The following is a 27,809-nucleotide window of genomic DNA, read 5'->3' as shown; positions in this document are numbered from 1 at the left end:
AAAGTTCTCGGATGGGAAAGTGACAGTTATAGGCTGCAGTTCGAGGCATCGCAAAGCCTGGGGGAAATGGTGGAAACCATTGCAGCCAGGTGAGAGGAAGGTGTACAAGCCAAGTTTGCTATAATTGCATGTGATGGGAAAGATAGATGCACTTTAAAATCACTAATGTCATGTTTTGTTATTATTTCACCTGTTACTACACATATAAAATGTTACAACGGCAGTAATGAAGAAGGATGGAAAGTAATGTTAGTGTTAGAACAAGAAAAGCGTATAAAAAAAAAATGAACCACATTAGCAGCAGTTGATGGGCAGATATGATTTGGAATGAAATTTCAATATGATTCCATAAAAAGAACAGAAAAAAAATATCTTAGGTTGAAAAAGCTGTATAAAAGAAATGTAATAATGGGTAAATTGAAATAATCATAGCCACAAATTGTTTTACAGGCAAACTCCTTTGGCAAACGGAAGTAGAACTGTACTGTTTGTCTTTTTCTCACATGATGTTTGTAAAACCAGAGCCACGTGTCGATTTACTTTGTTTGTGTGGTTGCCGGAAGATCCTAATTGCCAGATTTGAGCAACTTTGTATCGTCATTATTAAGGCCCAAGAGTTCTAATGAGCGGAATTGTTATCCGAAAGATAGCCGTCATTTTTTCACCACGGCGAAAGCACATTAGATCCAGACAGCTCATTTCCATTCCCGCTGTCATCTCTCCAGAAATGACGTGCAGTGCTTGAAACTGTTTATTTCCAAATTCAGACCTCCTCCGCGGCAGCCATCGGCTTCAATTACCATTTTTTTTTTCCTGAGCGAAGCCATCAGGCAGCCTGACACTGAGGTCCAACCTAATTCCCACCTTCTCCAAAGTCAAGAGCATAATGTGCAGATAAAAAAGGTGGAAAATAGCTTGCCGCTCATTAGCATGCAGTGCCTGCCTGTTCATTTGCTTGCCGCGAATGAAAGTTCTGACACTCATCGCCTTGTGCAATGCAAGAACAGTGCTCTTCAGACCGCCTCGTGTCCTTACTGCTGCGGAAAGGTCATCGGCAGAGGTGTGCGTTCGCCGACCCGGCTCACTGCTCTTCTCCGTCCCACTGGGGGAGAAGGGTTAGTCGAGGGTATTGATTCAGGGAGAACCTCATTACTTGCTGAATCAACATACTATTGCCATGTTTCACCCAGCTGAATTGTTTACAAGTGTCTTTAGCACGGGCAAAAGCCTGCCCTCACGGACCACGGTTGCATTCATTAGAGCCTGACCCGAGTGATTACGTGTTATCCGATATGCCGCTCGCCGGCTCGGCCCAATGAGTGGGGCCAGTGGCCTGCATTGGCCTGGGCCCATTACGATCCCTCTCCTTTTTCTCTCTCCCTCCATCTCTTCGTCTCTCTGCCCGCGCTCCCTATGAATGTCTCCATTAGCCTGCCGATGTGTAAATTGTTTTCACCTGCACTGCGGGCAGATGGGGGAGCAGTGTCTCTGTCGTGATTTCCTATGCATGAGCTGTCTAATCAGTCCAAGAGTAACATGATTCCCTTGCTCCTTGCTGGGAAAAAAAAAAAAAAAAAAAAGGTGAGCTTGTGTGAGCATGCACACATACATAACCTCATCACTCACATTGTGCAATCAATATGCACGATGCGTTGTGGGGATATTGGTGCGGCGCCGGAGACAGGGTTCATTATATGAGTTCGCCTTAGTACACTGTGATGGCTTAATACAGAGGAGAGAGCCCAGGCCTGAGCTGATCCTTGCCTCTACTGTTTCCATTTTCATTTCAAATTGGAACATAATTTGACCTGCAAGACTAAACCCACATAAGCGCAATGACATTCAGCAGCAGTGTCAACCGAGCGTGACCCTCGGAAGAGACGGGAGACGATGCCCCTCACGTAAACAAACAAACAAAGCATCCCCTGATACCCTAATATGGATATGATGTGCCCGAGAGGTCTGGGGGTCAAATGGGCCATCCAGGCCTATTTGGGTGCAGGGAAAGGTGCTCTTATAATGAGGTGTTTATCCTTAGCTGCATGTCCTCGACGAAGAAATCTGAGCTTGGGTGCACTTTTCTGTCTGATTTTAACAAGTGTTGTCTGTAAGTGCTGTGTTTAAACATTTGTTTTGTTTCAACAGAGATACCAAAATAAAATGCATTTTTCTTCTTCCTATCAAAAGCACAAACTTATATTTACTACTTGAATGAAATTGTAGCAATTCACTTTCAGCAGTTTATTATCCTCATTTGATCGCCATTCTCTTATATATTGTAGAAAATACTCTGTATAAAAATGTATAAAATATTTACGAACTCTACAATTAAACTCATAGCCAGCCCTTTTGTCTTTTTCTTAGCTAACAACTAAAAACATGCACTAATGAAGCTACATGTGCTTCAAACCCTTCAACTGTCAGCTTTCTTTTCCATGAAATTATAAAGGGGATTTGTTGCAGCTTTTCATCCACTCGATAGCACTTAACTAATTGCTTTCCTCTCATAGCCCAAAACGTCATTAAACATAGACACACCAATAAACTAGAATATGTGGACAACGGACATTCAGTCGCAAAAATAAAACACTCTAACATTTTATAACCCTTTTTAACCTCGGGCTGTGTTTGGACAGATACCACTAATAGAGTTATCAAATTTGATCATATTAATGATTTTTTTTTTTTTTTTTGAGAGGAGGGTTGATTGAAATCATACTAAAGATGTCACATACAAGTGCGTACTTTGTGAAGCAATTACAGTATAAAGTAAAATGTATTTTTGCTAGAGCTAAAAAAAAGGAGTATTAAATTAAGTTGAGTTCTGGTTTTCTTCTTAAAGTAGATAACAATTCCGCATTTGCAATACCAAAATGTCTTATTTTAGAAAAGCTGTGAAGGCACCGCAAGGAAAAAGTGACATGGAAGAACAGCCATGCTGAAACCAGAGCGGTGTAAGCCAACTATTTCTTACACAAGGGGGTGGAAGAAAAGGGAGGGTTTGAAAATGATAATTTAGCATTTGTGTAAGCTGTTTATCAAATTATTAACCGCACAGATGTTTCTGACTAGCTAGGGGCTGAACGTGGGCTCTGCCAGCCATGCGAAGAAAGGTCTGGAGGATTCACTAAAGATGTGCACTGAATAGCAATTTTATTTGCTAGCTGTTAATTCTTATTCAAAATGTGACCTCTGTTAGGGCATATCGATGTCCCTTCACATGCAATCTTTGTCCTATGAGAAGAAGCTGAAAAAATGTGCATCCAAAAATAAATGAGTATGCCAATGTTGTTACAGATAATCTTTGTTGAAAATAAACACGATTTCTTTTTTTTTATAATTAGAATGCATGTGTGTGTTTGTGTGTGTGCACATAAAAAAAAATACATGTAATCTTGTATTAAATTATCACAACTTGCTTTAGTTGTATTATTGGAGGGAAAATTAATTTGTTGCTTCATGGATATTTTATTTGATTGAAAAAAAAAAACCACACCTTGTACTGCGGTCTAATTCAGACCTCAGTGAAAGGTTTTGATTTGTCTGACAATACAATAGGTTCTAAATATTGTGTTTAAATCAAATCATTATCAGCTCCTAAATAATATTTTTTGATAAACTGATTATTTCTATAAAACAGTGAGCTAAAAAACAGGCAACTAAATTCCAGCTATGTAAAATATTCTGACAGAGAGTTGGGTCACTTATGGGAAAAAGTGCATTGCATGGTACTGAGCATATTTAATTAAATATACTCATCTATTAATGAAGTATAGTGTCAAAAAATAATTGAATGTTTTACTTGCTGATGCATATAGAGTAAATGCTGTTCATAGTCTACTGATAGCCGTATGATGATCCAGCAAAGGTATTAAGCACCAGTGAGCTCATCTGGAACAGCGATGCTACAAGTCCAATTTTCTTCATGGCCTCCAAAGAGCTGCCTTCCACCTCTCGACAGCACAAACAAAAAGCCCCGCGACAATATCAATTATACATGCAGGAGGCGAACAAGGGGTTTCATTTCACAACAAATAGCCTCTGAGAAGGACATTGAATCTGGTGAATTAGCATTAGAAAAGGACAACAAAACTGCCCAATTTAACTGCTATAGAGCAATTTTGATTGAACCAAAATTGGTGAATTTGCTTGTTTAGGCTTTGCACTTGGAGGAGTTGTCAGATTGTGAATCGCAGGAATGAGAAAATAAATGACACGCAGATGCGTTTAAAATGTAACATTGGGACAGCTGTCAATGGTGAACTTTGATAAAGTAAGATGAAATGATCTGATGATTCTGCAACAATGCAAGCTACTAGAACATCTATATCTGATGGAAAGGGAAGCTTATCAAACAAACACTGGACTTTGATGGTTGGTATTTCGACCAGTCAGTATGCTAAATGATGTTGATGCAATGTGGCACTTAACAAAAATTGGATAAACTCCCTTGCACGTCATCCTCCCCTGCTCATGGAAAAACATTGGGAGGGGGCAAATTGTGCTGAGACAAAAGCGGCAAGTAACTTGGTTGTTGCCTGTTTGACGAATGCAGAAGCAGAATTGAAACTGAGGTATCGCACTGGTATTGATCCAATGTTGATAATGACTTGGTATTCATTTTATTGATACAGTGGAGCCTCGGTTTTCGAACGTCCCGGTTCTCGAACAATTCGCTATTCGAACAAAAAATTCGCGATTTTTTTGCTTCGGATGTCGGACAAAATTCCGTTGTCGAACCTCGCGAGATGAGCCGAGAGGACCCGCATGCCAACTGACTCCGTTCGTTATTACATTCTCGCAACTCTGAGGATTGCATCAACTCTAATCATGCCGACAAATGAAGCAAGTGGGAGCAGTAAAGCCACCCTAAAACACAAAGATGCTCCTAAAGCAATGCGACAGTGAGCGCCCGGCGCGCTGCGGTTGCGCGATCGGACCAAATTAAACTCCCTGCGCACTGAGGTCCACTTACATTTTGGAAAGTCTATTAGGACTTTAAAAATATTTTCTAAATTTTAGCGACCGCTCTGTCACAATAATGCGACCAGCGCGGTGCAGTTGCGCGGTCGGTGACGCGCCTACGGTTGCGCGTTCGGTGGTGCGCTGCAGTTGCGCGATCAGACAAAATTAAGCTCCCTGCACACTGAGGTCCACTTGCATTTTGGAAAGTACATCAGGACTTTAAAAATATTTTCTAAATTTCAGCGGCCGCTCTGTTACAATAATGCGACCAGCGCGGTGCAGTTGCGCGGTCGGCGGTGCGCTGCAATTGCGCGATCGGACAAAAATGCGCAAATGAAAAAATTACGTTTTTTTTTGTTGCTTGGAACGGATTCATTTTTTTTCTCCATTATTTGTAATGGGAAAACATGATTCCGAATTCGAATGATTCACTTCTTGAACAGCCTTCTGGAACGGATTGTGTTCGAAAACCGAGGCTCCACTGTATTTGGATTGACCCGTCCTACTAAAAAAGAAGGGTGGCCCGTAATATCCCCCAGGCCGTAGTTTGCTCACCATAGCTGAATGTTAAAACTGTCTGTCCGACCTGACACTACAAAATTTCTTGACTGATCTTTTGAAAGGTCATCCCTCTCTGGCACCAACATTGGCCATCTCACCATGTTCTATACTTTGAAATTTACTGAAGAAATCTCCCTCAAGAAAATCTCGTATAGTTTAGAATGTTTTATTTTACTCTCATTTCCTTATTTCTTATATATTCAGTTCCTGACCCTTGAGATCATGTTGAAGTGTCCACTAGAAAGAAACTGAATTCAGTTCTTCCTGATGCCATCAGGAGGTAAATAAGAAGTCAGTGTTAAGAGCTTTGATTTCCTTGCAGGTGAAACAGAACTAGACAAGTGAAAGACCATTTATTAAACACCATTATTACCACATGCCCAACAAATAAATTTGATTAAACATGTATTTACATTGCTTTTTTCCATTCAAACAAATTAAGATTTCTGTAATTGAGAACTATAAAACATAGCGGTGATGTGTTGTGTTGATACAGCAAATTGCAACATGTTTATTTCTTACCATCCGGGTAATGACGTTTTGTCATTCAGCCAATCCTGGAACTCGCTCTCCTCACGTGATCTTCTTATTTATTGCCAAGGGCTTCTGGGTAATGGTGCTCATGGCAACCGTTGTAAATAAGAAACGTCACTCCTCTTGCTAGTCGGGGCACTGCCTCAGTGGTAAAGCAAGTGAAAATGGCCATCAGGCCTCGCGTGGACGACAAATATTTAGAGCGCATAACATCTATTCAACAGAGCATCCATCAAAGGTAAAACGGATTATGCATCGCCTGTTTGACTCTGACAAAGTGGCTATCCAGCTAGGTAGCTAGCTGCTAAAATACCATCGTGCATTCTCGAGCAGGCATGGAATTACAGAACATGTTCATTTGGGGATTTGCAAAATTGCAATCTCGCGTAGCTGTTTGCATAGAAGTTGAGGTTTGACAAATCTATGGTAAGTAATAATATTTTACGCTTGTGTGTGTTCGTACGTGCGTGTGCTTGCGTTGTGCGCACGTGTGTGTGTTTACTTGCAGAGAGAAACAGAGGCTGCAATTGGAAAAGGAGCTCTTTGGTGTTGACAGACCTTATAAACGAACGATGTAAGATAAAATGTGGTTGTAATTTATTTTTCCCCTAGGGGAGGGGTGGGTAGACAATATCTTCAAGATTATTTTTAATCTGTATAAAATTATTTGAAAATATATGTGTGACATGTATTTTCAATAGTGCATGTGCTGTTAAGAGTAAACTGCTATCATAGCAAAGTGATTCTCATGAATAATAAGACACCAGGTCACAACTATAAAGCTTGGTTGAAAATAACATTTGAATTTAGAACATCTTGTGCTTAACCTTCCCCCCCCCCCCCCTTTCATTTTAAGGCTTGCTCTTATTTTTGACAAGAATCCTTGATAATCATTTCTTTGGAATAATAGCTCTCCTGTGCCTTCAGCTCTCAGATAAAAGGTTCCAAACTGCACGGTTATCTCAAGCAAATCTGTGTCAGGGAGGCACAAGCGAAAATGAGAAACCTTGAGCTTTTGAGAGATGTGGAGTGCCTTCAAATTAGCATGCAACAATACAGTCCTAACCTTTTAGCTTTGCAACAACAAAAGGTAATCACACACATTCACATATTTTTGTCAATATGGACTAATAAAGAAGTTCCACATTTAAATTATCCTGTAATGTTTTTATGCTCTTTTAGATTTGCTGTTTTTAATGATTTATATTCTAAAAATGACCTTTTAAAAAAATTATCATCATCATTCAAAAATTTGTATCTTGTATCTCAAAGTATTTTTAAAGATGCCACTTTTTCCCCTCTTGTCATATTTATCAACATTAAAGCAGTTTCACTCACAATAATAGCCTTTGTGTCATTTTAACAGGGAGTTGTAAAATGTGCATTATTATTTGCAACAATGTGATAGTAAACACTCAAAATGTGCAATTTATCACAACAACCAAATGAATGAGCGGGGGCGGAAACAATGAGCCCGTCAGATTATCGCTTAAAACTCAACAACAGTGCTTGACAATTTAATATCAAATTAACAAAATTGGCTAATTATGACTCACAGAGTTAATTGGCCAATATAGAGACTGTGAAGTGCTCCAGAGGTTTAGTCCTTCTCTCCCCTCAAGCAGTTGGTTTATTTCCACTTGATGTTTTATAAGCACCACATTTGTTATGCGAAATGCACTTTGTTTTGTTTTAGCAGATTAGTTTCTCAAATACATCTTTTATTGTTTTGACTGAAAGCGTTAAATCTGACAAATTGATTTTGATTTGAAGTGAATTTTAAAATTGGTCCTATCGCTCTGTTTGTCTAAATCTCTGTTACAGGCTGAATTTTCAGATAAAATTTCCAGATTTGTGGAAGAAATGAAATCAACAAGGAATTCAAAGGTATAATTAATTTTGCACCATATTGTTCCTACTACTTTTGTATTTAATAGAATATGAACATAAAGGAAGAACATATCCGGAAGAACATTGGCTATGCCACTCACCTATTGTTCATTGTGCACAAATATTCTTTTGTAATGTTTCTCTTTTTTCCGGTCTTCTAATTCTCCCTTCTATCAAGCCGCTTTGTGTGTGTGTGCGTGCACGTGTGTGTGTATTTAGGTTTATAAAGCTTGGTTAAATCTGCCACATTTAAACTTGGTGTGTGTAGTATCACAGGTGTCTAATCCTAGCCAGTGCATCTGTACAGACAGTATAGCTCAAGCCCATAGTGGCTTTCTGCTTTCACTTAAAGCAGTTAAAGCTCTTTTAGATGAAATGTCTAAGACATCGCATAATAACTTGGAGCATGCTGTCTCGAGCAGTCACTTGTAACTGTGTACCCCCCCCCCCCCCCTCGGTCTGTCGATATTGTAATGAGCAAAATGGTACCGTTCCTCCATTATGCATACAAGCCATTGGCTGGCAGTGTGCATGTCCCTCAGGCTGCAGCATTCATTAAGGGAAGCTTACCGGGCTGAAAGCTGGAGACAGATGATAACGGGATATGATTTTCATATTTAATACTTTCCTTGGAAGAGCACACGCGTGCTGCAGATTGATAGAAGAATCAATTGCTACTTTAGTGAGTCACTTTCTACTTTGCCCTGCAGCTACCGATGGAATCACTCAGCCAAGAAATTAACTTTCCTTCTTTTTTTTTATACTTACTTTGTGGATCTGCCGGGTGGGCTGCATGGTTTACAGTGAATGTTATTAAGCAGCTAACTGTTTGGTATTTAAGACGCTTATCAGAAAAGAAACAGAAGCTATGTTTTTTTTTTATTGTATATAGAGGGAGGGTTTTTGCCTCCTTCACTTCCCCCTCCTTAGTGACATTGACACGAATCAAAACTTGTGGAAAGGATTTCTTATGTGATTAAAAGTTAAAACATTGATCCTGAGACATTCTTTTGAGAGATGGAGTTGAGAGAATTCTGACCTTGACCCAAACACGCCACTCTCATTCAAATTATAAAGTGGATATTTAGCCTACTTGAGATGAAAAACTCTCACAGTGGACTTGGTTGAGTTAAAAAAATGAAGTTAATTTGCTGTTTTATCTGGAAAAAAACAAACAAACATTTACTCACAGTGTGGGTTAATACAATTTTTACGTTTGTATTTACAGTTGAAATCTGTCCAAGGCGATTACAAGGATAGCTCCCTCTCTTACATAGCAGAAGATTTTACAAATGCCCCTGCGGTCATGTCAGTTGGCCGCCAAATCCCCAAAGGGGCCAACCATGCAACTGGGATCATAAGTGTACTCTCACACAAAACATTGGACAGTTCGCCCAATCATAGCATGTACTCCTGCAAACGACTACCAAGTGGCCCTTTGAAGGACTTCTCAGTTGTCAGAGAGGAAGCCGACACCAGCCGAGCTTATTCACCAGATGACGGTTCAGCTTCAGACATTTCTTCCAACGGCCGGGAAAAACCCAGAAAAAAGGCTCTCCGGTTTGCTCAAACTCTACCCGTGTCTTTTGCTAATGAAGATGAACAAGAACTTGAACCTCAGGTGACCTTGAATAGTCCTGAAAGGAATCCATCTCCAGGTAGCAACAATGACCCAATAGGGCTGCAGAATCCTCCTGCTGAACACGTTAACTCAACAAAGATTGCTCTTCAGACACCCTTAATGGAAAATTCAGGGGAAGGTTTTAGCCATGTGATGCCCAGAACATCCTCTGCAAGAAAATCTGAAGATATCTCAGGTTTGAAAATGTGCTTTTCTATTATGTGTACTTTTGTGGATTTCCTGCTGAAGCTTGCATTTATTTTTGCATTATGAAGATTTGAAATTGAACTTTTTTTTGTGTGTATGTCCATACAGGCAGGTGTGACAGTTTCAACTCCAGCTCTGATGTGCAGTTGTCGGAGAGCACTGCGAGTGATCTGAGCATTTCCCTGTCACAATCTGAGTCGGAGGACGATGAGGCTGAGGCAATAAATCCCGTCTCAACCCTTAAGGACACACCTCACGTGTACGAAGCATTTAATCTTCCGGCCTTTTTTCAAAATTCAATATTTGGCTCATATTCTGGCATAGTTCAGTGTTATTTATAGTTTAGCAGCCCAAAAAAAAAAAAGAGGCTGTTATTTCTGCTTATTACAGTGGGGCTGTTGATAATAGGAGCACACAATTTCTTCCAAGGCTGTCAAAGAGGATTGTGGGAGTCATGGTTAGATAGGCAAGCCATGCTCTGTGTAGCTCAGCAACAGCGGTGGCAGTGACGCATCTTACAGAGAGAGCTCAGGACCTGCCGCCAACCATATTGGCGTAATCCATGATAATGCCCTAACAGAGCAATTTTCTGCTTGAGAGACCTCAGGAACTCCCCAGTGGAGGAGGAAATTTGTGGCACCACAGAGTGTTCTGGAGGGTTGGTATGTGGCCAGCACTTACAGCCACAAATCCTTAGTGTGATGATGGCCTCTAGCTGTGAAGGATCATTTTGGATGGGTTCGGATGTGAATAAAACCACGTTTACACCGACAGGTACAGTCCACTTTCACTTGTCCACGTACGGTTCGGAAGAATAAACCTTCTGACTTGAATTCGGCCCGGTCGTGATAACGGTAATGGGACATCTTAACAGTGTAAAACTGCATAACCCACCAATTATACGGGAAAATATTTTTTAGGAGAAGACAAACTTCATTTGAATACAAGACTGTCGCGTATTCTTCCAATTGTCTTATTGTCACACGGAAGTCAATGTTCTTTTTTTTGACCAATCAACAGTATGCGGTGTGTCTAGCCACTCCCCTGCAGTTCGCTAGGCAAGGCAAGGCAGATCCAACAACACAACACCTACAAGCATTAACAAACAGTTAACAGCATTCAGAAGCAAAGCAGAGAAAACAAAAGTAGCATTTATTCTTGTCATATACAGATTATTTATTTATACAACATCTTGTACTCTAAAAAGTATTTCTTTTTCATGCTGCTAAGGAGCTTTGTTAAGTTTTCTACCCTTTCTATATTGCTGCATTTTGGAAAAAAAAAAAAAAAAAGGTTATTTTCCTTTTGGAAAGTGTCGAATATTATTTGTAGTTTCTGTGTGGTCTTGCGGTACTGTTTATAGCGTAACCTCAATAGGCGGCACAGTTTGCCTGTGCAGGGGCGACAACGGTGGGGGCCGCAGCTTTCATTGTTAACACTGAGGGCTTGTGTGTATGAGGAGAAAAAGCAAAAGGCTTTGATGTAAAGCTCCGAGAGCATCCAGTCTCCATCCTCTCCCTCTTTTCTTTCTTGTTCTCTGAGGTTAGAGTTTATATCGCTCCCTCCATTCAACCGGCAGTCGGGGAAAAACAAGCCAGGGCAATTCATTAGATTATCCCATTATATATTTTTTTCTCCTTACGTGGCCAGGGTGAGTGAGGGTGTATGCCTGAAATATCCGCCAGGTTTCTTCAAGAAGCATAATGCTCAATCTGATCGTCTACTTTCTGCATGATGCTTTTGCTTCACTGCTCATCCGAGACATTTTTTTTTATTATTTCTTCTGGTTTATGTTATTGAGAACACTGAATTCATTGTTTCATGATCCAGATTTTTACACAGCCCTAGAAACTATATTCTGATGGAACCACTACTTATGGTGTATTTTTATACGATGCCATATTCCTCCCTGACACCAATCAGTCTAGTGGTTAGGCCTATCTCACTTGAAAATATGCACTGTACACTGTAGAGCAATATTGTAGCAGAGAACCTGACCCCCTTCCTCCAAGCTACCAATACGCCGCTGATAATGTCACGACAGTAGTAAACAGCGCCATGAAAGCAAGGTTGAAGACCTTGACGTTAAAGCTGTTAACAATACAATAAGAACGAGGATTTTTGCAAGGGCAGGAAAAAAAAAAAAAAAAAATCTCATTCATTTTCTAACTCTCTAAAGGTCTCGTTCTAAAGAACACCGACAAAGTGGAGTAGAGTACTATGACTATTTTAAGGCTCATGATAAGATAAATATGACTTATAAAAAGCAGATTGCATACAAGAGAATGACATATATATATATGTGAAGATGCCAGATTAATCAGAATGTTGCTGGAAAATAATGTGCAAAAAGCAAGGCACAATTAATTGGAAGTCACCCTGCCCTAACTCAGAACCTGTTGCAGATGCTTGTAAAATCTTTTTGGCCCATTTTTCACTGGGGGCCTGAGAATCGCTCAGCTTGGTTTCCGGGTGAATTTAAAGAGTGCCACCCAGAGCTCGGTTCTCAAAAAGAGATAGATTTCCAATATCCAAACATCCAGCTTTCAAATTGCCCCTGATCTAGAGTTTTGTGACATTTTACATCATATTATGGAGGTTTTTTTGTTTTGTTTTGTTCATAGTGCATCTATTAAGCAACATAAAAAAACATTAAGAGATGCTTGCACCAGATTTAGCAAAAAGACAATTTCCCTCCATAATTCATCCATCATTTATTTTTGCTAATTATTTTTTTAATTACTGCATTCCTTGAAAAGTGGTTATTCAACTAGATATTTTAGTGGTGTTTATTTGGCACTAGATATCTGTGTTTTATTTTATTTGCGAATGTATTTTTTTGTCATTCTCGAATGTGTACTGCATATAAAATATGTATTTTAGAAATAGACACAAAGATTCCAGAACTACCATTTTTTTCACCTCATTTTAAGGAAAATAATTTATGGGGATATACTATATCGTTATTGGGGTATAAAATTAACTTTATTATGATAGACACCTTTGTTCAGACCTTTGACACCTCCAATTTTTTTCCAGACTTTCCCTTGAAGGACTCTTTAAACTTCTAGACTATATTGAAGGGCGACTCCATGGTGAACAGACAAGACTCTATGGGAATTTTTCACTTAATGACAGACAACTTAATCGAATTATCAGGTAAATATCTTCCCTTTCTCCACTGTGTCCACAATGAAAACATGGCCCATGTGCAAGAACTATGAGCCCCATTAAGGACACATTAAGGTCCAACAGATTGTTTGTAATAAGACAAATGATGCCAATTTTAAATCTTAGTTCTGAAATTTATGATGACTGTCAACACCAGTACAGCTGATTACGTCTCCCACTTTGTGCTGATATCCACATTTCCAATCATCAAGTTGCCGTCTCGTCTCAGTCTTCGGTTTACGACGCAAAGCATGGCGTGTGCGTCTGTCTGTGTGTATGAGAGTGGTGTTAACAGCTATCGGATTTACTCCATGCACATCCCCGCCAATGGCTTGTCTGCTCTCTATTGGACAGCCTTTGTGACAGTGAAGCGGGCTTGCATGAGGAGGACCTTGAAGCATGTGGTGCAGTGGTGCTTCATGAGCTCCAGAGGTTGTCATTGAGAACAGAGAAGGGCTGCCTGCTCCCAAAGGAGCTTGTGAGTGCACACCAATCCAGAACTGAGCATATGGCAGTCAGGTGAGGGTGCTGCAACCACCATGAAAATTTTTTTCCCAATGTTGACCCCGATTTAGAAGAAGATATTTGCTATTGTAGTGTTAATCCTTATTTCTATGTGTCATGTTTCTCAAAAACCTTGTCATGTTTCTCAAAAACCTTTGAGGACCTTTAAAGGGCAAGAATGAATATAATAAGTAAAGATTAAATTTGATTTTAGAGTGTATGGAAAAAAAAAATCTCTCCATTCACCAAATAGCAGTGCATCTGAAGTGATGCATGTTTTTTTTTAAGACGACGGAGTAGGAGATTCACAATTTCAGCAGACATCGCCATTCAATACATTCTACCCCCACAAATGGAAAGGTCATTTTTGGTGTCTCTTCCTGCTGTAATGCAGCACGGGTGAATGTCATGAGTAAATTAAAATGCCCTATCTACGACTTCCAGTCCTTTGGATAATGGGTAGTTATATACTGAGCTCTGCTCCTCTACCCTATTGATTTTGCTCAGACATCTGCTATATTTCCAATCTAAAAAAAAAAAAAAAAAAAAATGTCATCCTCCCCAGTAACAATGGCTTTTTGACTATTTGATTTACTATTACACTAATTTAATTCTCTATTTAAACTATGGACCTTATAGTCATGTGTTGTGGTTCATCGGATTTCTGGATGGACATTTAATGTGTTTGAATGGAGTACAACTTGAAAAATGTGATATAATTTATATCTGTCAAATGTCTGACCAACCCCCGCACTCACACACAGCCTCCCTCCTGGCGCCGCTCGGCTGTGGGATCGCTGGTTCAAGCACGCCCTTCTGCTCAAGGAGAGCCGTGTCCATAGTACTGAGCGCTTGGTCGAGCTGTTTGCGCCGTTGCTGATAGAGCGTCATGCAACATACCTCCACCAGGTAGCGTTGGAGTCACACACATGAGTAGTGCACACACGTGAAACACTTGAATTGTGTGCGTGTGTGTTTGTGCATAAATATGCAAGCACGCATTTTGTATCAACCCCTGATAAATAATCTTTGCTCTGAGGATGGTTTTTGACTTGTGAGGACATTTTGACTGGTCCTCACAAAGAAAATACTAGCCCTGTTAGTCTTAAGGAATGTTCAGTATAAGTTTCAGAAGATGTCCTCCTTGACATTCTAAACTCAGAAAAGTATGTTTGCCCGTACACAAGGCAATACGTTTGTGTATTGCAGGTGATGTTCGATGAATGCAATCCGATTTTATGATTTTGTTAAAAGCAGAGAAATTTTCGGTTGTGCTGTTTCAGTCATGTAAAAAATGAAGGGGGGGGGGGGGGTGCACACAGGAATGAATGACAGGTAGTATGCATTTATGCTATGGGAGAAATCTACAAAATGTGTTTGTCCTTTTTATACATATAACAAATATTGTACAAATTAAAACACTTGTGCCAAAAGTCATTTATCATCATATATGCCTACGTGTGGAAAGCTTAAAATGGCATGATACAGACCCTTTAAGACTCAAAATTATTTTTGTCACGGGCCGCATCATAGTCATAGTTTCCCTCGGACCACCATTCTGATTGTCAACGTTTTCTATATATGGTATAGGCTACAAAACAAACTGATGAATAACTACTTTTGAAATCAGAGACCAGTAAAAACTGTTCAAATATTTTACAAAGACGAATGGTAATAAAAAAATTGCAAGCAGTGCCTATTTTTTTGTAAAAGTGCAGACAATTTGTCATTTTAGTAAAGATGCAAAATCGGCTTGGCGGGCCACACAAAATGATGTGGAGGGCCGTATCTGGCCCCCTGGCCTTATGTTTTTGACACCTGTGCTTTAAGACGACTGTGTCAAATCTCCCGTTTCTCTAGAAAACTACTGAAAGTGTTGAGCACGACACGATTATATAATCGTTAGCAATGTAGTTGAATTTTTTAAGGCTGATCACTCTACTGAGATGGTCCCTTAAAAAATGACTATTGATCTTTCACTGGCTATGGTTAGAAGTGGTGGCCCACACAAAGAATGTGGTCCAATGTAGCAAATATGTGTGTATGCGCGCCTGCACTATTTATTTGTGTGTTTAGTGCTGTGGTACGGGAGCCCTCTTTGTGTCTGGTGTTTGATGCCAAAGCCTGGCTGCCTCCTCATCAGATTGCTCCACACATTGACCCAGACAAAAGGGAAACCCTGACCCGTGTGCTAATGGCAAATTACACTCTCTGCTTGTCTTCTTTCATTCCATGTGGCATATTCATCTGACAAGCACTCATTTCATTTTTTTTTCTCTTTTAATTTGGTATCTTTCCCAAAAGTGAATCAGTCAGCTGGTCCAGATTCATGGCAGAATCTTTTTTTTTTTTTTCATGTTAATGCCATTGACTATGCTCAATCATGCAGACTTAATTAACTTTGTTGGACATTCTTTTTTTTTTCTTTTTTTCTTCAAAATTAAAAAATAAAATCGTGACAATTATTCAACTGGATTTTAGATAGATTTCCATAATATGGCTTTCTTCATCATTTATTTTTTTGTCCACTAACACCTTCCACGCCATATGGCTTTCTTCATCATTTATTTTTTGTCCACTAACACCTTCCACGTCATTAAAGTTAGTAAATATCATTACTTGTCTAAAAGATAAACAACAATAAGCAATGATTTCAATGATTTTTAAAAAAAAAAATTTTTTTTTTTACATATACCACCTGTGGAAATGCTTTCTATACTGTGTATATGTCTTCCTTTTGTTGAGTTTTGTACACAATATTACTGAAGTCCTTGTGGCATGAAGATGTCACTTCAGTGTCTTGGACACAATGAGAAAAGGCAAAGATAGAAGCTGTAAAGCCACTTGAAAAAATGAAACCAACAAACCTAAGAGAGAGACTGCCATCGTCACAGTATCCCAGTGCATCAGTGAAAAGCAATCCTCCCGCTTTATCGCTCACTTCATCCACTCCCTCCATCTTTATTCCTCCTTTTTGGGGGGGGAAGGGAGGGGGGGGGCTTTCCCCCGCTCCTCTGTAGTCTCTTACAACTGCTTACTTTCTCCAAATGAGGGCAACTACAATTTTCCATTCTCTTCTTAGCAAACAGAAAAACCACTCTGGGAAATGGGAGCCTGCAGCTCACATGCAGACACTCAAAGAAGCTCTTTGAAAATTCTAGTGCTATTTGATGTTTGGGTCCGCAACAGCCCCTCAGCCCACAGTACATTTTTAACTAAAGTTAAAAAAAAAAAAAAATAGTGTCATGTCAAGGACATGAATCAAGTTTTATTGTGCAATAGCATCAATTACCAAATGGCAAACTGCTACGTGTATTTTGGCTTTTCGCCTGTCAAAAAAAGATTGAATGTACATTGGTCAATCCCTTCACTAGTTTGTCACGGTTGGAATCATCTTGATCATTGTCCTTATCCTTGTGCCACATCTGTGCACATTTAAAAAGTAGCAAATGATGAGGTCTTTGATCCCAAAAGAAAGATGGTGATGGCTGGATTAGGGTGAAAGGAGAGGAAGGAAATCGATGTGCGACATCTCTTTTTAATTGTATGCCCTCATACCCCGAGAGATTATAAAAATCTGATCTGGAGAGGGAGGAAAAGCAGCTTGTCTCAATGCTCTCAGCCTAGAGGGGAGATACAGTATGCATGTTGCACTTTAACACCAGGAAGATTGCATTCTTCGGGCGTTTGACTAATCTCATTGATAAAAAGAGAGGGCGGGAAGAAAAAAAAAATGTGATAGAGAGGGCGAGTGGAAAGAATAGTGTGCAAAATAATTTTTCACTTGAAATGACTGAGAGATATTGTCCTAATTTTCTCTTGGTTTTAATTAGCCACCAACTATGGCCGTGGCCCAAATAAACAAAATACCTTATCAGTCTGAGTTTAATCTAACACTTCCTTCCCTGAATGGGAACAATTAATGGTTTGGTTTTAATTTGTGCTGCTCGCAGGCCAAAGTGCTACTGAGTTCACAGCTTTCCCGGTCCAGTGAGAAGTGCCCCTCTGCAGATGAGCAGAGTGACTCTACTTGTTCTTCTGGCCCTCCTTCTCATCAAGCTCATGGTGGAGAGGTCAAGTCTGCTAGTGGGATCCAAAAGCAACAAATCCAAGGTCGGGAAAAGTGATTCAAACTCAGTGCGCTTCCAAAAAACCCCATTTTGTTTCTCAATCAAATGAAATCACGACATGTTTCATATAATCAAGTATGCTACTCTTTAATAAATCTGTCATTTTATTGCAATGTAGACTATCAAGGTAAATTTTACCATTTCTCGATACTGAAAATTACCATTGCTGAGCACAATTTTTTTTCTACTTTTTGTGAAAGAAATCGATTTCACCATTGAGCGCTTTTTTTTTTTTTTTATGACTCCCTCCCTGTCTGGTTTCCATACAGCTATCTCTTTATTCTATTCAGAGCTAAATAAAGACCTTACATTCCCATTTCCATCCCCACACTCCTTTTTTTTTTTTTTTTTCTTCCCCCCTACCAATGCATCTCTCTATGCACTTTCATTCCTTACAGAACTACAAAGTGCTGAAGAGGACAGCCACGACGAAAGCCCTGTGGAAAGTGTTCCTATTAGAGGTAAAAAGGCATCGCCTGTGTCCCAGCATTCACACTTTCCTTATGTGCTGGTTTGTTTGCTTCCTACTGCAATGAATAATAGGCCCTTTTACGCCATAGCAGCATGATCAAGGTGAAGCTGGGGGTCAAAGTCCCACCTGAAGAGTGAGGCTAGTTCCCGCTAATTAGCTCATCGAAAATACTAGCCGTGTTTTCACCCCACTCTGAGGCAAGCTGGAAATATTGATCATTTATTATTCCGGAATAATGTACTCTCCTTCAGTTGTCCGGCCACCGGAGTGGTTAATGCAAAACATCTGTCATCGGTTCTCATTATCCTTCTAACAGAAGCGGAACTTGAAGAATACTTGCTGTGAGGGCATCTTGTAATAGTTGGTTTGCTTGTCCTTCTGCAGCTCTGAAATGTGAAGTGATCTTATGCTACCGTTGGTTACCAGGTTTCCCACTGAGTGTTTTCATGTGTGAGAATCCCTATGGTGTGTAGCCAGCAAAATGAGTCAATTTGTTCAAAAGGGACCCCCCAAAAAAGGCGGGAAACATACTTAATGAGATTTTTTTATTTTTTATTATGCAAGATCAGAATTCTTTTTTTTTTCGATACCCAAGGTTATAGGTCAAATTACTTTAGTGTGCTCTCATTTTTTGGGATTGAAATCAATTTACATTTGACTGTGTGTAGAATTTTGTATTTTGCGTGCCAAAATCTTAATTATGAATTTCTCCAAATGGGAAATTACCCTGGTCAGGGGTTACTGAAAAAAACAAGTCTGTTGATTAATTACTGTGATGTGGAGAAACTGAGATTGCTACCCCCCCTTCCCTTAAATCAACAGTGAAGCTGGCGTGTTCGGCCACGCTTTTAAGTGAGATTTTAAGACTCAGCTACTGAAGCATGTTGGCTCATCAAACACCGAAACCTCGGAAAGTAGGAAACCTGGCTTTTAAGCAAATATTTGACTGGCTGTGTGTGTGAATGTGTGTGTCTGCGTGCGCGTGTTGTGTGTGTGTCTGAACAGAGACAAAAGCGTATCAGTTACTTAAGCGATCAGCCATGCAAGAAGACCTGCCGAGTTCTGAAGAGGAGGAGGAAGAAGAGGGAGAGGAGGATGACCTATCAGGTAAGAACTGGGGACACCCTGTTCTCATGAGCAATACTTCAATTTTTTTGCCAAAACTAAGTAAGCGTAATTAATTTGAAATTTGATCCATTTTTTTTTTTATTTCTTGAAAATCCTTGTAACTTTTTTATTTGATTAATTTTCAAAGAAATTACACAAATGAACGGAGACTTTTGGGGTCGCATTACTGGTCAGTAATGCTCAATGGCACAATTAATATGATATAATATGATATAACATAATATAATTTATAATAATATATTTCAGTGTCTCACCAATTCCTGAGAAATTTCTAGTGCACTACTACTCCAAAAAAAAAACTCATGTCACTGGATTCTGTCAGATTTATTTCAAAGTTTCTAAATGAAATTCCAAGTATGGAGCATATCCAAATGATATTGTTTTTATCTGCTCTCAATGACTCTTTTCAGGAAAAAATCCTGGCCCTAAAGTGGACCTTAGGAGGGCCAAATGCTCCTCACCTCAAGACCCTTATCCTCGGTAAGAACGTTGTTGTTATTCAACAGACCACAGGAAATGGGCCACCAGACACCAAAGTGGTTGATGTACATTTGCATGGCTACTCTAATAATTGCCTGTTCATTTCCATAAGATCAAGGGGCACCGACCATTAACTTGCTCACAAAGACAAAAGGTCCCTTAAGCCCCCCTCACTCTGTTGACAAGGTTCAAAAACCTGTTCCGCAACTCAAAATCAAAACAGCAACCCCCAAAGCTAAATTGGCGTCATAATATCACTGCCTCCAGGCTTGATGTGAGAATGTAAACACATCATGTGAAGAAGGATGAAGGGCAACTACTTAAAAAAAAAAAAAGTGCTGACAAAGACGAGCGTCTTTTCATTTTCCACCATCAAATGCATTGAAGCTGCTCAAATCACGGCCCTGAGTGGACCGGTTCAAGAACGTTTAATGATAAACAGCCTTGTGGAAGATAGCAGCGTTGTGCTTACATTTGAATATCAACACAACTTCATCAAATCTGCAATTGACTACCGGGTCCTCGGAGCACCTCTTCGCCACAAAACCCATTTGGGCTCCTGTAATGGCTGCATAAACGTTATGAGGAATAATCTTCTCTGATTTCATGTGATTACTGGGCAGCACGTTGATCCAAGGCTGTACGTTCCCCGGCCTGGCAAGCAGACGCTGCGGTCTGCCTATTAGCCCAGTGAAGGGGTAATGGCCTGACTCTATTGTGGTCCTCATTGCTGCTGATGTCTGCCTCTGCCAACCGCCGTGCGCGACGGACCCACCCTATTTAATAAACATGAGCCAATTTCAGACCCTCTCAGATGTTGCTTGTCTCCATCTTATTAATTTACATTGGAAGCCCAAAATAGGGACAGTATATGTGATTAGACCAAATTCTCAGAAAAAAATTTGAATTTTTGGAAAAAAGCAGTGATTGGGTGCACAAGTTGACCATACTGAACACTCATAGTCTCTTCAATTAGAAACAATGCTAATACGTTCGATAATCACCTTAAATTCACTTTGTGGTCTGGAGTTTTCTTCTTTTTTGTTTTTTTTTTATCTCCTCCTGGATGTTAGATTTAAGCGGCCCATTTATTACAGTCACTTCTTGCACTTAAATGCACCCACAAGTGGTCTCGAAGCCCTGCACTCAGGCAGAAGCATAGCACTGCAGGACGCTCTGCCCTGCTTCTCTCTGTTTCACTTTGTCGCACTTTGCCCTTTCTCCATCTCCTTGCCCCTCTTCCTCCATCCTTGAGTATTTTTTTTTTCTCTCTCTCTCTTTGCCAACTCCCTCCCTCTTCTTCATGATTTGCTTTTATCTATTTATTTATTTTTGTCAGCGAGCTGATGAGTAACATGAAAAGGAAGATGAAGCTTCAAAAATGTTCTCCTCTGTGTTGTCTTAGACAATAATTATGATTTGTCTGGTAAGCTTAGACTACAGCAGAAGGGGATTGTAGTTTCGAGCAGAGGCTTTGGCGCAAAAAAAAAAAAAAAAAATTGCATTTATAACTCTTTGTGAAGCTTCTCATTATGTGTGGGCCTGATTCATTAAGTAATTGGTTTGCAGTTGTTTACATGAGTATTAAGGCCTTCTATTCAGGGCCTTTGAGAGATACATTGTGCAAATGTTGCATGTTATGAATGCAGAATGAGAGGCGGGGGGCCAGTCCTATTGGCCAAACACTGCACTTGGATGAAAAGCGAGAGAAAAGCACTGGGTGCTGCTTTGCATAGCAATGACCGAAGCCTTAATAAGCTTTACAGATTAAATACATGCAGTCTATACAAGATGCAAAGAGATACTCTTAACACATTTATGTGTGCTCATTTCACTTATTATGGAGTTTGGGTGAAGTCTTTCTATATAAATGTGTGGATTGTAACTGTGAGGGAAGCAACTGATCTGCAACATTTATGAAGGATTTGTTCATTACAAATCTTTTGCTGTCTTTTTGAAATGCTGAAGTAAAATCACTTTGTGGTTGAGTGGGGATGAAAGGAATAATGCACGAAGGAGTGAGTCTTAATCAGCAGCTGCACTCCATGTAAAGACCACTTGTTCCCTTTTGTATGCAAGTGCATGCCACTGCTTCCTCTAGTGCAGAGAAACATTGTGCTCCTTTCTCCCATGGACATTTCAGAGACCACACCTTCCTTTTTTTTTTTTTTTAGCAATTTGGAATACCCATTATGAAATATAAATTCCTCTCTGTTTTTAATCGGCAGCACGGCCACACACACTCGCACGTAAGAAAAAGATCCTCTCACCATCAGCCGGTGTTATTGTTGTGCCTAGTGCCTGCTTGACAAAAACCTTGACACAACAATTAGTGGTTTACAGCTTTGCCGTGGACAACAGGATGGGCTCAAGCATTCGACCTCAAATCACTCAGTGTCAAAATCAGAAGCGCTCTCTTTCTCTGGTGGATAGGCGATGTGTGTCGATCTCTGACGGCTCGCTGGGAGGAGGGAAGGACAGGAGAGGCGAGAGAAAGGAACAGAATGAAGGGGAGGTCCGAAGCTCGAGAGGGAGGAAGAACAAAATTTGGGTGCAACGTTATGTGCACTTCAGAAAAAAAGATTACAAATTGAAAGTGAGACTTTACATTGAGTTTAATTGGACTAAAATATGCTATTTGATCATCAATTTCACTTTAATATAAGATGATTTTTTTAACCAATGATGACAAACACTAAGTGATGATGGAAGTCTTTTTATGTTTTGTTTTTAATGTTATCTCAAAAGTGTGATTAACATAAAGCGCCCCAAAATAAAATCACAAAAATAGCACATTTTTAATAACAGTATCTGCTCTTATGTGCATTTTAATTTTCATCCCATTTTTTTTCTGTTGTATCTCATTAGATTATAAAGGAGCATAATAATGTGAAGTGTTCATCTGATGAAAACTGTCCTTTTTATTATTTAATATTATATTTTACCATTGGTCACGCTATCAGTCAATCAAGCAGCATCATAGGCTGTTCTCGCTGGACTGATGGGCTCACGGCCGCTTCCACTCAGTTGCAGTACAAATTCATTGCCAGCAGAGAGCACTCACATGTTAGAGTGTGCCCACTCATGGAGCACTCACAGTTGCCTCTTGTTGTTTGCCCCCCACTAAGGGTGACATCCTGCTGCCATTCAGGCCCGTTAGAGTACATCCAAGCTTAGCCTAAACATTGTTTGTGCGGGGGTCATAGCTGGGATGGGAGTAGGAGTTGATGGGAATGATGAGGTGATGGGTCTACTTTTACCTTTAGACAAGCTCTGCTGTGCAAAAGTGCTGTTGAGCTATTAACATTTGTGTGTGGGTGGCAAGAGCTTAAAAAAATCGGGTAAACAAAAGCATTTTTTCAGCAGCTCAGTCTGTATTTGCAAGCCAGTGTTAAAAGCTTTTTAAGCATTATCTTTTGCCAAACCTTAGAATTTTTATCTTTGTCTTATTTTCATGTTTTATTATTAGTTCCACAATTCTTAGGAGATTCTCAGATGTGCCCGAGAGGTTATAGGTCGGTGCTATTTTTATTATTTTATTTGTAGAATTACAGCACATAGTGTCCGGCCAGTCAACTAAAGCAAAGTATGCAAGTTGACAGCAGTTGACAGTTTCGATCATATAGTTCAGTCCAGAAATATTGGGACGAGACAGTTTTCCTTTCTTTTAAGACTTTCCATCTACTAATCACCACGACGGCTTTGTAATAAAATCAAACGTGATTCAAGTGTGAATGATCAGATTTAATTTAAGAGGTTCACAAAAAATATGACATATTTACCATTTGTAATGTGAGGAATTGTAACTATTTTAGATTGAATATACTTTGTTCCGTTCAACTGTCTTTTTGTTTATAGGAGAGACAAGGTGAACCCAAAGATTTATTCTGCTCTGCAGTCAAAAGGTAAGTAGCATATACAAAACCACATAGTAGGTGGAAGTAGACAACTACCATTACTGCAGTTTTAGCTCACTTGAAAACTTTTGGCGAATACATAATGCATGTAAAAAGCATCACACCTTCTAGAGTGCTCTAAATCGCTGAACTTAAAGGCCAACCCTTTTTTTTTTTTTAAAGACTAAACAAAAAGTTTATTTATTTATTTGTTTATTTATTTGTTTTTGTTTGTTTGTTTGTTCATTTAAAACACCACCCACAATGTATTTAATCCTGTATCAGGGATGTGACATATTGAACTGCCACAGTTCTTAGCGCAGAAGACAAATTGTATTGTTGAAATCCCTCAAATTCATCATAGCTACTATTAACACCTCTTTTAGGCACAAAAATAACGAGCACATTGTTCTAAGGATTTTATCATCAGAGTACTGTATTATATTGAAATACAGTGGAGCCTCGGTTTTCGAACGTCGGTATTCGAACAAAAAAATCGAGATTTTTTTTGCTTCGGATGTCGGACGAGATTCGGTTGTCGAACCTTGCGAGATTAGCCGAGAGGACCCGCATGCCAACTGACTCAGTTCGCTATTCCATTTTCGTTACTCTGAGGATTGCATCAACTCTAATCATGCGGTGCAGTTGCGTGGTTGGCGGCGCGCTACAGTTGCGCGTTCGGCGGTGCGCTGCAGTTGCGTGATCAGACAAAATTAAGCTCCTTGCGCACTGAGGTCCACTTAAATTTTGGAAAGTACATCAGGACTTTAAAAATATTTTCTAGATTTCAGCGACGGCTCTGTCACAATAATGCGACCAGCACGGTGCAGTTGTGCAGTTGGCCGACGCGCTACAGTTGTGCGTTTGGCGGTGCGCTGCACTTGCGCGATGGGACGAAAAATGCGCAAATGAAAAAATGCTTAAAAATGGCGTTTTTTGGGGGGTTTTTTTGCTCGGAACGGATTAATTTTTTTTCCCATTATTTGTAATGAGAAAACCTGATTCGGAATTCGAACGATTCACTTCTCGAACAGCCTCCTGGAACGGATTGTGGTCGAAAAACGAGTCTCCACTGTACCATTATAATATTCCCTTTTCATGATTCAATATTAAATGTACGATTTTCGGTATTTTTCTTTGGATGGGATTATTTGAAGCAAAATACACCATATAGTTCTAAGTACAAAAGGAAGGAACCAAATATGGTTTTGTGTGCATATGTGTCTTCACACAAAGAGTGCTTGCACTTGAGTATGACACATCAGTCAGAGACACTTGAATTGGTTGTAAAGACTTTGTATCGGATAAAGACAAAAATACGTTAAATACAGTATATGAATTTAACCTTCATGTGAACACGTTGTTTTGTGTCATGTCTCTTGCTGCCTGTCTTGGCTTCCTGTGACAAGAGTTATTTTAGCTCAATAGGCCCTGGTTAAATAAGGGTTAAATAAATTAAAAAAATAAATTATAAATACCAGCCCTTTAATTGAAAATTTCTCTCAAAGGAGCTATGCTTTTTGAGGACTTTAGAGTCAGAAATTGACCTTGAAGTTAAATCCCTTTTAGAGAATTTGTAAAACAGAATTAGACCTTGATGGTAAATCCCTATGAAAAGAAACACGCACATAATGTTTTTTTTCACAATCACTAATCAGAAACATTATCGGTCTGATTTCAGGTAATCGCTTACATTTCTGATTAAATAAAAGCACCTTCAAATAATCATTCCCTGCTTCTGGAGTTTTGCTGATTTTTGAATGGTGCAAGATTGCCATCATTAGGATGTTAGCTGTTTCATGCCCTTGTTACTAAAAAATCGAGGTATACTGACAATATCATAAGATCTAATACAAGAACTCTATTAAAAGCCTTCCTTCATACAAGGCTCATTTCTAGCATTTCTAGTCATCCATTCATTCTCCACACCACTTATCATGTTCAGGGTCACGGGGCTGCTGGAGCCTATCCCAACTGACCTTGCGCAAAAGGCGGACTATGCTTCGAACTGGTCGGTCAGAGAATTATTAGATTATGTGACATGCAGTGGTACATGCTGAGTCCCGGTGGATTGTGTCAAAAACATTGTAAAACCTGTGCCAAACAATTTATGTCTGACTACGTATACATGCAGTCAATATTCGGGTTCGGTTCAAATTTACGATAATTTCTGCCGCAGTTGAAATACCCGGTTTAAACAGCGAGGCACACATATAATGCAAATAGATGTTATTTTCGCTTGTTACTTTTTACCGTCAATAAAACACATTATGGGCTGTGGCCAGCCTTAAAAGAAGTCATTTCAAATTTTCTGCAATACATTTAGTTCATCAAGATCAATTGTATGGAAATAAATATAAAAGACTGCATGAAAGGGAGCGGAAAAAAATATGTATGAAAGAGAGCGCAAAAAGATTTTTATTGTGGTATTTCAAGGTCCGTTTTACCTTGAGCGCATTCAAATGTTCGTGAAGTGTCGATTTAGCGGGTTAACAAATGTACGCATATGATCTGAGGCATCATACAATGCTAAACATCCAGCGGTCATTGGAATATTTTTTTTCATTCTATTGTCTGTTGTAGAGTTCTGGGAGGAGTCAGATGACAGCAACTCAGACATCGAAGCAGCCTTGCGTCCACAACCTTTGAACACGAATGACGACGACACAGATGACTTTTACGACTGAAGCTCGCCCGGTGATGTGTTATTAAGTTCTACATTGATATAAAAGGGCTTGTCCACATGTTATTTTGCACCAGGATTCCTAATTTACCGTTCTTCATCGTAAGTTTAAAACTGTTGTCGTAAAAACAAATAATAAAGTTGTCAACTCAAACGCTGTATGTGAAGAGTTGCCCAACACTCTGCTCTTAACCCTGCTTCAGTCTCTTTATGTGAACAACTCTCCCAGCTCATAATAGCAGCTCGAAATAGATTAAACTGATCTTTTAAAGCGATTTGTTTGCACTGGGCTGAAAATCATGCATTTTGAATGCCGCAAGCATCTCCGAGTGCTCTGCCTCCAGCATGCTCGAGTGTAGTGATGTGAGTCACCTGTTAAATGACAAAGCACAATGTCCTCTCGTCACGCTGCCACACGACCTGTGAACCATCTGAAGTGCACCGTCCTTGCGTGCTGTACCCCCCACCCAGGGTACAAAGTGTTAGTGGTCCAAATGTGTCTTCATAGAACTACAGCTGCCTTTAATTTTGCAAATGCTTAAGGATGAGTATATAGACAACTGTATTTGGTGTTCATGTCTGAAGTCTGGCATTTTATATTTCACACATTACTCAATTTAGTTTTTTTTGTTTCATTTGATAGATAGATAGATAGATAGATAGATAGATAGATAGATAGATAGATAGATCGATCGATCGATCGATCGATCGATAGATCGATAGATCGATAGATAGATAGATAGATAGATAGATAGATAGATAGATAGATAGATAGATAGATAGATAGATAGATAGATAGATAGATAGATAGATAGATAGATAGATAGATAGATAGATAGATAGATAGATAGATAGATAGATAGATAGATCGATCGATAGATAGATAGATGAAATTGTGTGTGTCGGGTTCGATTCCAACTCCAGCCTTCTCTGTGTAGAGTTTGCATGTTCTCCCCGTGCCTGCGTAGCCTTCCTCCCATGTTCCAAAGACATGCATGACCACTCCAAATTGCCCGTTGCATGCGTTCGTCTATATGTGCCTTGCGTTTAGCTGGCAACCAGTTCAGCTTGTCAGCTGCCTACTGCCAGAAGCCAACTGAGATAGGCTCCATCGGCACCCGCTTTATGTTTCAGAACACCCTTCAAAATATGAAATTAGTCATATAGACAAACACCTCAGGCATGGTATTATAGCATTTGCAGCTCTTGAATATTCTATGGTTTGCATTCTCTGTATGGCTGAGCCAAAGTTTTTGGTTTCTGTGCAATTCATTTTATGGTAGACTATTTGCAGAGGTGACTCAGATGAAAACAAATGCTACAACTAAAGACATTGTCAAACGATGTCATGGTTTTGCTCTGGTGTTGCGGTTAGCTAGACCAACTGAGTTTGTGCAGTGTGTGCGCTTTTCATTCTACCTGTAACTTTTTTTCATTTTCTATCACTAATCATTTACAGCAAGGTCATTTGTATCCCCTGCCTCAATTAAAAATCCATTCATTCTGATGTGGCCTGCTCGGCAGCTTCTTTGGTATGTGTGCTTAAGAAACAAAAGATTGTGCTTTT

At 39.6% G+C, this 27,809-nt stretch overlaps 1 protein-coding gene across 1 annotated transcript; it reads left to right on the top strand.

Moving 5' to 3' along the window:
* Nucleotides 1-6,150: 6,150 nt before the first annotated feature.
* Nucleotides 6,151-26,906, top strand: kiz (kizuna centrosomal protein). Its single transcript, XM_085932378.1, has 15 exons — nt 6,151-6,298; nt 6,569-6,634; nt 6,988-7,150; nt 7,885-7,947; nt 9,179-9,767; nt 9,887-10,037; nt 12,818-12,937; nt 13,304-13,468; nt 14,218-14,362; nt 17,407-17,566; nt 17,982-18,044; nt 19,061-19,162; nt 19,594-19,663; nt 23,522-23,568; nt 26,143-26,906. The coding sequence occupies exons 1-15, from the start codon at nt 6,225-6,227 to the stop codon at nt 26,244-26,246; spliced, it is 2,082 nt and encodes a 693-aa protein (XP_085788504.1). The 5' UTR covers nt 6,151-6,224; the 3' UTR covers nt 26,247-26,906.
* Nucleotides 26,907-27,809: the final 903 nt, after the last annotated feature.

Source organism: Syngnathus leptorhynchus, chromosome 15 (assembly GCF_054491065.1).
Source record: "Syngnathus leptorhynchus isolate UIUO chromosome 15, UIUO_Slep, whole genome shotgun sequence".
Lineage (NCBI taxonomy): Eukaryota > Metazoa > Chordata > Actinopteri > Syngnathiformes > Syngnathidae > Syngnathus > Syngnathus leptorhynchus.
This window is presented reverse-complemented; position numbering and strand designations above follow the sequence as displayed.

What these genes read in the sequence shown, in the direction of transcription:
- kiz (XM_085932378.1), top strand. Translation starts at nt 6,225, where the DNA reads ATGGCCATCAGGCCTCGCGTGGACGACAAATATTTAGAGCGCATAACA. An exon ending in CTTAAGGACACACCTCACGT is followed by an intron (nt 10,038 to 12,817) that starts GTACGAAGCATT and finishes ATTTTTTTCCAG; the next exon opens with ACTTTCCCTTGAAGGACTCT. An exon ending in AGAGGAGGATGACCTATCAG is followed by an intron (nt 19,163 to 19,593) that starts GTAAGAACTGGG and finishes GACTCTTTTCAG; the next exon opens with GAAAAAATCCTGGCCCTAAA.